This window comes from Microtus ochrogaster, linkage group LG4 (assembly GCF_000317375.1).
Source record: "Microtus ochrogaster isolate Prairie Vole_2 linkage group LG4, MicOch1.0, whole genome shotgun sequence".
Taxonomy (NCBI): domain Eukaryota; kingdom Metazoa; phylum Chordata; class Mammalia; order Rodentia; family Cricetidae; genus Microtus; species Microtus ochrogaster.
The window spans coordinates 60,505,002-60,516,791 of record NC_022030.1 but is presented as its reverse complement, the minus strand read 5'-3'; the positions used below and the strand labels follow the sequence as shown (position 1 = coordinate 60,516,791).

Genomic DNA, 11,790 nt, shown 5'->3' with positions numbered 1-11,790 from the left:
AAAAAATTCTAAATAAATAAATAAATAAAGTGCCACTCTGCCTTGAAGAAGCACTATGCAGATGGGAGACATAATGGGCTCCTGCTGCTTCTTTCAGCCCTCTGGACCTGTTTTTACGATTGTGTGTGTGTGTGTGTGTGTGTGTGTGTGTGTGTGTGTGTGTGTGTGTTTGCATATTTTAAAGTTAGGGAAAGGAGCAAAGTGGAGCTGGTGTGACCTCTTGAGCCTCGAGAGCACCCAGTAGTCATTGTAGGGTAGGGCAAGTGTGGAGTTGGTTCTGTTTAAGTGTTAGTGTCCCTGAGTTACTCATTATCTGTGTGATTTCTTGAAGGCAGGAGGGAGCAGGTTGCAAAGCTCCAGTAGAAGGAAGTGTTAAGTTCTCTTAATAACAATGGGTAGAGAACCAGGATTCAGTTCCAGATGCCAAGAAGTAAAATGTGGTTAGCTTCAGCAACTGTGGCTAGTAGTACGAGTTGGCACACTATGCTGGTCCATGGTACCCTACAGGTGTAGTCTTCAGCCTGTCAAGTCTATAGGAGAGGAGGCCTCCTTTGCCATGGGCATGTGGGCTGTGGAGCCAGGAAGGGAGTCACAAGAGCTCACCAGCTGCGGTCATCATTCTAAAACCTGGGGCAGAGCTGAGCTTGGACCTTCTGCTGTGTAAGCCACTCCTTGGCTGCACTGTGTGCTACAAACCAGTGTAGTAAAGTGAAGGGTCAGGCCTGATGGCAGCTTTGAATAGGGAAGTGCTAAGAAGCAGGTCGTTTCCTGGGAGGAGTTCATTAAAGAGGAAATCAAATGGAGATAAATCTTAGTTACTTAAGACATTCTAATTGTTAGTTAAATAAAAGCTTTGCTGGGACAGAAGGAACATGATGAAAGAAGAAACACATTAGAAACACTAACATTTGTGTGACTGGTAGACAGCAAAACCAGAGTAATTGCAGTCAATGAAATAGGAAGCCAGCTAGAGAGAAGACCGTATGGTCGGGGAGGGGTGTTGACTCAGCACAGCCTTGTACTGGATTGCTGTGGGAGAACTTAGAGTGCCTCTGTCTGAAGATTGAAGAAGCCTGATGTAACGTAATATTCTGTACCATGGTGGTTGAAGTCAGATTACAAGAGAACAAGGTCAGCCAAACCTTTGGGTCACATGGATGTACTGTATATAAAGATGCCACCTACATGAGAAGTCCTTATTTGTAGCTAAACTTAGCAAGCAAGTGTCTTTCCCCAAGACTTGTTACTACGTCACAAATCCAGGTGTATTTACAAAAAGTAAATGACCTAACAGAGACATTTTAAAAAGAGGAATGATTTGAGTTGCTCAACATTTAGGGGTGGCAGTCCATTATGTAGGGAGGGCATAGTAGATCTTACATCATGCCAAACAGAAGAAAAGCAGTATTGGAAAAGGCCAGGGCAAGAACCAACCCCTGGAGCTTCATACATAATGTGGCCTTTACTCCAGCCAGGTTCAACTTCCATAGTCATAACCAAACTGAATGGCTCCTTAGGTCTGAGTCCTCACGATTTGTTTCTGGAAAGACTCACAGACACTTCTAAAGCTGTGCCTTATTATCTCCTCGGCTGTTCTCAACTCGGTCAAACTGACATCTGATTAATGTGTCAAACAGAGGAAATAGCCAATTGGGAGTGGAAGAAAACAAAATACATATTCTGTGAACCGAGTGGCTGACATCTATCTAATCTTTGTGAAAGACTGAATCCATGAAGTAGAACTTACTTCTTAGAAATGGAAACCTATCTAGGTGTAGCCAAGCTGTGAGTCTGAGGTCAGTGTGGTCTACAAAGTGAGTTCCAGCACAGCCATGGCCGTGCAGAGAAATGCCCCTCTCAATATGCACACCCCCCAGATAAATAACTGAACTGGCTAAGGTGTTCTGGATCAGCAGTTAAGGTGTGCAGAGTTGTTGCTGCTCTTCCAGGTGATCACAGCACTTACTTCAGGTTCCTATTGCGTGTAACTTAAGCTCTGCGGAATGGGGAAGGGGGCTCTTAGACTCTGTAGGCTTCTGTGGACACCCACACAAAACGTGCACCTTAACTAAAACATTAACAAAAGCAAAGGCAAATCTTGTAGGAGCTTTTTACTTGAGTGGCCCAAAAATATTCCTTTTGCTAACAAGGACTGTACACTAATTCTTTGGGAAGAAGTAGAAATAACCAGCTATTTCAGCCACGCTAACATTTATCAAGGACTGTGAAAAATAGGGACAAATAGTGCCAGAGTATGAATGCTAAGATCCGGTAATGGCTTTTTTAATTGTTGGATAACATAGTACTGGCCTCAGATTTCTTGGGTGGATGTCAGAGGACATTGAAGGAGTTGGTTCCCTTGTGGGTCCTGGAGATTGAACTCAGGGCTTCAGGTCTGGCAGTAAGCACCTTAGCTTACTGAGCCGTCTTACTAGCCTACAACATCAAAGTTCTTTAAAAAAAAAAACCTGCTTTTAGTGACATTTATTTGATGCTGATGACTTCCTTTATGTATCCAATATGTTTAATAATAATAATAATAATAATAATAAATGAAGCAGTTGGCCTTAGTGTTGCATCTTCATGATGAGGGCTGTGCTAGTCATGCCACAGGTAGACCGAGAGGCTGCGGCACCCTCTGCTGGCAGCAGCCCCTTCAGCCCCTTCTTGAAGCTAGGTTGGGTTCAAATAGGCAAGAGGGTCTGCGCTGTGCAATCTGTAGACATCCTCCTGGGTTCTTGCCAGCACACATCTCCTAAGGGCCTGTTTTCTCCTGGAAGCTTCACCAAGCACTCACTGAAGCAGTGGTTATAACTCTCAAATTCTCACTGTGCCCTGAGTCCTGAGCCGTCTTGGGGGTGGGGTGCTGAGTAAGCATGTGTGGAGTGATTGGAAGTTGTGCACAGGTCTGGAAAAACAGCAGTCAGATCTCATCAGCCTCCCTATGGAAATGGCATCCTCATAGGGAATCTGGAGGCTGACCAGTAAAACTCACACATACAGGAGATGTGTTAAGAGGATGACACTAACCATAGTGCCCTGCAAAAAGAGCCAGTCTTCCTGAAGGATACCCTCCCCTTCTTTGAGAGCACCTTTGCCCATGAAACAGGTCGTAATGGTGGCAGTGTTGGGACAGGACAAGGCTCTGCAGTGTGCAGCTAAAGGAACCTGGGGACTCTGTGGTCCTGTTTTTAACCTCTTCATTCTCTGTTTGCCACATCCTAACTTCATGTTTGCTTTTGTTTCCTTTTTTTTTTTTATTTAAAGCTTTTTTTGTTTTGTTTTGTGTTTTTAATAGATGAGGGTTACTACCAGGGTGGAAAATTTCAGTTTGAAACTGAAGTTCCTGAAGCCTACAACATGGTGGTGAGTAGCCTGTGCCTAAACCTCACTCCACACCTACACACCAGGGACAAGGCATGGAGACATGGGGGCACTGCCTTGGGAGCTGTGCTTTCAACGCAAACTCACTGTGTTTTTCTTATGGCATTAGCAGCAGTATGAGACTTTCAGCACAGAAACTCACTTGTCCAACAGCTATTCATTGTCCAGGTGTTCTTGTGTATTTCATGTAAATTTTTTAAATGGGGAGGGCACATTTTTTTTAGACTGATTTTATTTAATGGTATAGTACCAAAGCTCCAGGGGCCAATAATATTAGAATTTCAGGTAATTAATAGCCTATAACTACATATTAGTTCCTCAAAGATGATATTACAAGACAGTGGTGACACACACCTTTAATCCCAGCACTCAGGAGGCAGAAGCAGGCAGACCTCTGAGTTAGAGGCCAGCCTGGTCTACAGAGTGAGTTCCAGAACGGGCAGGGCTGTACAGAGAAACCTCATCTCGAAAAACAAAACAACAACAAAAAGATATTCCATACTAACTATACCCGAGACTGACAGACAAAGGACTTTGACTTTTGGGGATAGATCATCAGGGAGTAAGGTGATTTATAGGCAGTTTAAGTGATAAAAATGGTAAGTAGCTAGACAGATGGGTAAATGGCTGAAAACGGATTTATAGGGATTCCAAAAAGAAAGTGAGAGCACCAGCTTTGGAGCGTGGGGTGGGGTGGTGGCCACATCATTTGATTTTGAGCCAGGGATTAGGTGGCATGGGCCAATCAGAGCTGTAGTTGAAGGTGTGGAATGAGAGCACATATTGGTAAGTCCAGCTCTGAGGGATCCTACACCACACTTGCATGCAATGTGCACATATATTCAAGGACACATACACATGCAAATAAATAAAGAATAAATAGACTAACCCTGGTCTAGGAACTGTTGCACTAGAGTCTGCAGACACATCTGACTGAAAAGGTGATTTGTTCTGTCTGAAGCAGTAATGGTCAGGTGTGCATCTGTGACTTAGCATAGCAATTTGGGTTCTTGGTTGGAGTTTGGGACCGAAGAATGGGGGGAGAGGGGGTGCACGCGCACACGTGCTTACATTGCAAGTGTAGATTGGGAGATTTGTGACCTTTCTCTATGTTGCAGCCTCCCAGGGTGAAATGCTTGACTAAAATCTGGCATCCCAATATCACAGAAACAGGGGAAATATGTCTAAGGTGAGTTTCTTCCTCCCTTCTGCACATCTGTGAGCCTCTTCAGGTTCACTCCTGCAAGGGAGTCTCTTGGCTACAATTCAGACATGCCTGGGCCACCCCTTACTATTGCTATAGCGCGGGCCCTCATTATGCAGCGTCCATCTCCTTGAGAGAGCGACCACAGTCCCGGTTTATGGCTGATGTGTGCTGACAAGGAGAGGGTGGTGGTGGGGTAAGAATAAAACTGCAGGAGCCTGGCGTCAGTGATCTCAGGCAGGCACTACTGAAGACGCTTTCCATAATGGGTCTCGTCAGCTGTAGACTGTGTCCCAACTGTCCCTGGAAGGTTACTGCTCTCTGAGGAAAAGAGCTGGAGAAGATAAAGGGGGGCTTATTTTCATAGTAGGCAGCATTTGAGTTTTTGTTTTTGTTTTTGTTTTTTGACCTGTTTGGACCATTAGTCTAGTAGTTCAGGGTATTAATGGTGGCTGTCTAGTCTAGACCAACTGCAGGTGATGCAGAACCTCTCTGACAGTAGGACTGGGGTAGCCTCATGTTTGGCCACCCTGGGAAGCAGGCTTCTCATGTTAGTTATAAAGTGTTAGAACCTGAGGCTGCTCTTAGTGTACCTCTGTTTCTCTATTTTCCTCCCTAAGCATTAGCATTAGATAAGAAAGATGAACTGTACCTGGGTGCCTCTTGTTTGGTCTTTTATTTTTTTTGTCTGGGAAATGCAGTCATTGCCATCAAACCCATACAGAAGCTTTAAAAATACTGTCAGGTAGGATACACATGCCTTTTGGATCTCTGAGTTCCAGGTCAACCAGGGTTTCATATTCATTAGTGAGACTCTGTCTCAAAACAAATAATAAACCGTAAACACAAAATTGAAAAAGGATCCCTGAACTACTTATCCTTGTGTGTAATCATTTTGAAAGCACTGACACTGGACAAAGGGTCTCAGACTACAGGAGGATACCATTCATGCCTGTAATCCAAGCACTCAGCCTGTGAGGCGCTCAGCCGTACTGATCACCAGGAAACATGCATGAGCCCCATGAGGTTGTGGCTTGCTGCTCCCAGAGTTGGGGGTGTGGGTGAGAAGAGACCAGCCTCTCCCACATTGGAGGCTGTGAATGCTCACTTTGGGCAAATGGTTCCTTCTTCATAGGTAAATGGTTTCCTGTTGGGATTTTTGCTTCGGATTATGCCTGACAGATAAATTGTAGATTCTTATCATTTTTATTGCTGTCACTGTTCCTGGCTATTAAAAAACTTTTTTGTGTGTGTATGTTGTTTTAATAATGCTTTTTTTGATGGGACATGCCTGTAATCCAAGCACTCAGATGGCAGAGACTGGAGAATTGACACAAGCTTGAGTTAACCTCAAGTATGTAGCAAGTTTTAGGCAAGCTAGGACAACATCTGACACCCTGTCTCAAAAACAAACAAAAAACCCCATTTCCTTTCCTTTGCTTAGACTTCCATGTGAAGGACTAATAATAGTCCACAGAGTCACTAGACAGAGTAACAGGAGACATTGTAACTGAAATACAGCTTTGGAGGTGAAGACTGTCCTCAATAGGACAGAAGACTACACAGTCAAGAAGAGACAGGCTTCATAGTGCAGTTCATTCCTTTATGGTGAATAGCTGCGGCTCCTCATTAACATGTGTTTCTGTCTTTCAGTTTACTAAGAGAACACTCAATTGATGGCACTGGCTGGGCTCCCACTAGGACATTGAAGGTGAGAGCATTCCTTCTGTAGTCCTCAGGCAGCTGCTCTCCTGTAAGATTTGCACCCTTGTTTCCTCTTCTCAGAACTACACACCTGGGTCTGCTCCACCAAGTAACAAATTCTAATTGGATCAGAGTCCTTGTTGACCAATACTGTACCACTCAAGAGTCAAGCTGTAGGTTTCAGAACCAGAAGAGAAAGTCTAGTGGTCTTGTTTATTCATTGGAGCTATTTTGAGCCTTTCTGGATATCTGGAAGAGCTGCAAAGTGTGTAGGTTACTTCCTGAGTCAGAAGGATTGTGAAGTGATGGGTAGATTATTACTGAATAGCCTCCACAGGGGAGAAAATTTGACCTTGATTCCATGTCAGAATATGTAGACTTAATATAGCCCTGTTCCTCCTAAACTGTGTTCTGACGGTGGACCACCCAGCCATTTCCCGTGTCCTGTCCTCAGGATTTAAATGCCAGATTGTCCCATTACCTAGAAGGTAGTCTCCTCCAGCCGTCCACTCATGACATCTGCTTCTTTTGCAATTCTCTGGGATGGCTGCCATTTCCTCTAGTGTCTGTACTACTTGGGGCAGTAGCCTGCTGTCAGCTCAGATGTCTAGCCCCTTCTTTCAGGCTTAATGCATGGCTTCACCTCCAGTGACAGTCACTAGCTCACACCAGAAGGTCAAATTTGCCAAGACAGATAGGTGGGAGAGATCAGAACAGTAAATAAAATTAGCGCTAGCACGTAACAATGGGCTATCCTTGAGAATCAGCTTGAAAGAACAAAACTTTGGAGTTGAAATATCAAGTAGAAGGAGTCTGTGGTTGCCATGGCTCTCATCTGAAGATCAAATTTGTGAACACAGATAAACAGTGGTTTTTAGTGGGAATTAGTTTTCTTAGAAGGGAAAGTCTCCCTTAATTCTTGAAATAACTAGAGACTATCAAGAAGATGTAGTGGAGTGATTTATCACTGAACCTTAAGAGGCAGTAATGTTACAAAGTAGCAGGCTTTGTTTTGAAGGTAAATGTTAAAATTCCATTCTGTAACTACAGGAGGTCCAGCATGGCCTGTGGTCCCTGCATCTTTCTGAGCATGAAAGGCAGAGGTTAGACTTGAGTACAGGGCTCCTGTGTTCTGTCTGGGAAAAGCACTATCATGGACATTTGATAGCTTATGATACATATTTCTTAGTGGATAAGAGCCTGAGAATTGTTCTCTTTTTTTTCTTTTAGGATGTTGTTTGGGGATTAAACTCTTTATTTACTGTAAGTATGTTATTAGCCACCTCTCCCTTTTCTTGGTTTTCTGGATGCTGGTTTGAAACACAAGTTTAAAATATATGGAAGCTTCTAAGCTACCCATCCTTTCCATTTTATGACCAGATTTTACACTGTAATGCAGGAACTTAGGGGCCTTTAAGAGTGATATATTTGGAGATTTTCTGCCTTCTGGAGCATATCTGCGCCTCTTCCTCCTTGTCATCTATGACACAGCATGTTTGTCTTTAATCAACTAAAGGAACTTCCACTAATCTGTGAGGCCCTGCCCAATGTTGCGGGGTTTCTGGGAGCCAGTGTTTAAAGGCATTTCAGGTTCCCCTGTCTCCCTGTGAATATGCTATTTTGGGGTCAGGCCTGGATTCCAGTGCTCAGTTTTCCCTGCATGCTCAATCATTGAAGTCGGCCTTGGCGTCTTAGGTGACATAACAGTGTTTGTAATCCCAGAGCCTTAGCCTGATTATTCTCTCCAGAAGTTGAGTTTCACTGCATTTTTTAAAAGGATTTATTTATCTTCATGTGTTTGGCCTGTATCTTGTCTGTGCAGTGCGTGTGTGTCATGTGTCCACAGAGACAAAAAGAGGGTGTTGAATCCCATGGGGCTGTTACAGCTGGATAGCCACTGTGTGGGTGCTGGAAATCAAACCAGGTTTTCTGAAAGAGTAGCCAGTGCTTCTCTTCAGCCCCTCCCTCTGGGCTTCACTGTCTGTTGACCCTTAGTGTTTTCAGTTTGACTGTGAGCCAGTGAGGACATGAGCTAAGCAGGCCTTCCTCTGTCACTTTTGCTCAGCCCGGACAGAGCTGTTCTGGAGTCCCTCTTGTCTGCCCAGTTGTGAGTGTGTGTGTGTGTGTGTGTGTTGGTTGTTTTGACTAGCAATTGTTTAGGGAATTAAAGAGCAGAAGTGCATTGAATTTGAGGCTTTTTATTTGTTTTTAATATGTTTTTGTCTTAGTTTATGAAATAACAGGTTTATTATAATCTTTGTTTTGGGATGAGGTCTCACTCTGAAGGCCTTGAACCAACTTTGTCACCCAGGCAAACCATGAACTCATGTCAATCCTCCTGCTTCAACTTCCTGTGCCCTGGAATTAGCATGTGCCACATACCCCACTTGATAGATTCATAGTCATAGCTATGTTTTATCCTAGAGAGGAACGCTGTACTGCAGGTAATGTTTCTGCAATAAGCCATTTTCAGTGCTCTTTGAAAAGCAGTGACTCAGTGAGCTGATTTTCAAGAGGATTGACTGTTCTTTGAGAGGTGGAAAGAGTCTGTGCTCCCCTCAGTTTGTGGGTACCAAATATTGTTCCCATTGGATTTTTGAGTGATTACCTTTGAAAGAAAGTCAGAAAAATAAGAATATTAGTCAAGGTCAGAAGAGAAACTGTATACTCTGAGTGAGGAGACATTAAATTGGGAGAAAGAAACTAATGCTTTTTAAAGGAAATGGAGAAGAATGTGGTGGTGTTAGTTCCAGCATTTGGGATACAGAGGCAGATGGATCTCCTGAGTTTGAGGCCAGCCTCATCTATATAGTGAATTGAGGCTAGCTAGTGCTACAGAGATACTATCTCCAAAAGAAAGTAAAGAAATGAAGAGCCAATGGCATGGCTTAGCAGATGGAGGGAGGTGCTAGTCCAATGTCCTCTAAACACTGCATGCAGCATGCACTGTCACATCCGTGATAACAATAAGAATGTGAACAGTGAAGCTGGAGAGGTAGCTGAGACAATAACATGCTTGCCGTACAAGCATGATGGCCGGAGTTCAGTTCACAGAGCTGATGTGAAAAGGCTGGGCATAGTGCTGGAGGTATGGAGATAGGATCGCTGGAGGTTGCTGGCCAGCCAGCTTAGCCTAATTAGTGAGTTCCAGGAATCGGTAAGAAACCATATCTGAGAAAAAACAAGGCTCCCTAAGGAGTGAAATTTACCCCTGATCTATTACTCACCTGTACCCCTACACTCAGGAATTATCACACAAATAATGATAACTGTCTTCTCCAGTTCCTCGGAATGGCATAGTCTTGACATTTTCTCAACTGCCATTCACCATTTTGAAAATCACCCGCACGTGACACTGCTGTGAGGGATTTGAGTGCTGGGGCGGGGCGCTGTCTAGGTTGCTGTGCCATTCACAGATTCTTCCCCACACTCATTGTGAGTTGCTCTCTTTTTAAGGATCTCTTGAATTTTGATGATCCACTGAATATTGAAGCAGCAGAACATCATTTACGAGACAAGGTGAGCTGGCAAACGGGCTGCTTCTAGGTAGAGGCATAGGTGAAAGGAGCCTCTGCATTGGGTAAGTGAGAACTTAAGTGGTGGGTGTGGGGCAGCCATTTAAAGCATCTGTGTCTCAGCCAATGTGTGGTTGAAAAGCGAAAGTGGCTTTTATTACAGGTAAAATCATAATAAAATTTCCGTATGAGTAATATAGCAGGCACATTACCTCATTAGCAGTAAGGTAGAGCTGGGGTATAACTCTGTGGTAGAGCACTCACTGTTGCAAGACAACAGTAAAACCATACCATGGTGGTTGAGGGACATGGAAGGAAGGATGGGTCACATCAGGCCACCTGCCTCTTTCCACACCCTTTGCTGAGATCTTGTGTGTTTGCTTTTACCCAAAATAATGGACTCTAGTCCATTCCACTTAATCTTCAGGTTTTTTTCTTTTTGATCAGATCAAAAGCTCCTTCCTGGGCTGTTTTCCCCACAGGATGTTTCCCTGCTGTAAACTGCATGTCAGTAAACACAACTACATCCTTAAATATACTGGCATTTGGTTTAGTCCTACAGCCGGATCGCTGGATCCTTGATTTGAATAGTGGGCTGGCTTCTAGGCTCATCAGGGCACAAGTCCATGCCTTGTTGATGTACTTCACTGCACGCTGCTCTGGAAAGCTACTTTTGCCCTCTGCTTTTAAACTTCTTTGTAGATCAGGTGTGACAGTGTGATTACTTAGTTTCCCTGAATAGTTTGCTTTTATTTTTGAGCCACTTCATAGAAGATGGTTTGTATTTTGATTTTTTTTCTGATGTGTCTGCTGAGGGCCTGACACTCTCTAGTCATTTGCACATCAGGGACAGAGCTTTTTCTGTACATTGAACACTTTCTGTCTTGCCTATTTCAGATGGGTATGAAGTGCTTGTGATTTTTAAAAAAAGCCTATGAATCAGTTACCCAAGCCCCCTGAGAAGCCAGCGTAAGTGTTCAACCAAGCTGATAGAGTTGCCATCATGCACTTGTGACTGTACTGTGGGGCCTATGTGTGGGTCTATGACAGAACACTGCTAGGGAAAGGGATTCCTACAAAGGACCAGCAGCAGTCTTGTGTAACCTGAGTAGGAATGTAGAGAAGTGTCTAGTGTGATCTGGTTGAAGTGGCTCAAGTTGTTTGGCTTCAGTAAGCAGCAAAAAGGCTCGCCTGTTTAATTGTTTGAGATAGGGTCTCACTCTGTAGCCCTGGCTAGCCTAGAGCTCTCTATGTAAACCACTGCCTCTTGAGTCCTGGAACTAAGGCGTGCGCCACCACACATGATTGAGATTTGTTTGTAAATTCATTTTGCAGTGCTAGGGTTGAACCTGGGCCTTGTGCATTCTAGCCAAATATTTCTAACCCCCATCTCCTTTTCTCAGAAGTGAGGTCTTGCCAGGGTAGCCCTAAAACCTGTTCTTGGGATACACTTCCAGACTTGCTGAGACTAGACAGATAGGCATTTGCTGCCACACCTGGCTAGGAACACTCTCTGATCCTTTAGTGACCCATGTGGCTATTGACCATGTGTCCTGTATTACCTCGTCCAACTGGGTATACCTACTTAAATTAGTCATGGGGCTACACTCTTGGGCTCCAGCATCCATGGTCTTCATTTAAAGTCTTGTGTTCTTAAAAATGAAAGAGGAAGTTAGAGGCAACAGGAACTGCAGTAGGAAGCCTCCTGTGGACCTGGCACTGGGTTTGCCCAGAAATGAACAGAACAAAAGGAGTCAAGGTGGAAGAGAAGTCTTTTGTCCTGAGTTAACATTCTAAGGTAGTTTCTGGTAAGCTCCAGCCTTGCTCAGCTCTGGAAACTAGAAGTGATCTCGAAGGCATTTTGAAGTTTCTGCACAACCTTCCGCAAACTCCTGTATCTCAAGTGAATGGCCGGTGTGGCGTACAACCATGTGCACAGATGTGGAGAGGTGTGGCGTACAACCATGTGCACAGATGTGGAGA

The 11,790-nt window shown here is 44.1% G+C and overlaps 1 protein-coding gene across 3 annotated transcripts in view; it reads left to right on the top strand.

Annotated features, from left to right (window-relative positions):
• Positions 1–11,790, top strand: part of Ube2f (ubiquitin conjugating enzyme E2 F (putative)) — a 55,143-nt gene that overhangs the window by 32,399 nt on the left and 10,954 nt on the right. For all 3 annotated transcript variants that reach the window (XR_003378176.1, XM_026786179.1, XM_005361692.2), the window contains exons 5-9: positions 3,299–3,366; positions 4,503–4,573; positions 6,242–6,299; positions 7,523–7,555; positions 9,749–9,811. Coding sequence is in view for 2 of the 3 variants with exons in the window: in XM_026786179.1 (XP_026641980.1) it covers positions 3,299–3,366; positions 4,503–4,573; positions 6,242–6,299; positions 7,523–7,555; positions 9,749–9,811 (293 nt within the window). In the remaining variant the exon portion in view is untranslated. The remainder of the gene's footprint in view (positions 1–3,298; positions 3,367–4,502; positions 4,574–6,241; positions 6,300–7,522; positions 7,556–9,748; positions 9,812–11,790) is intronic.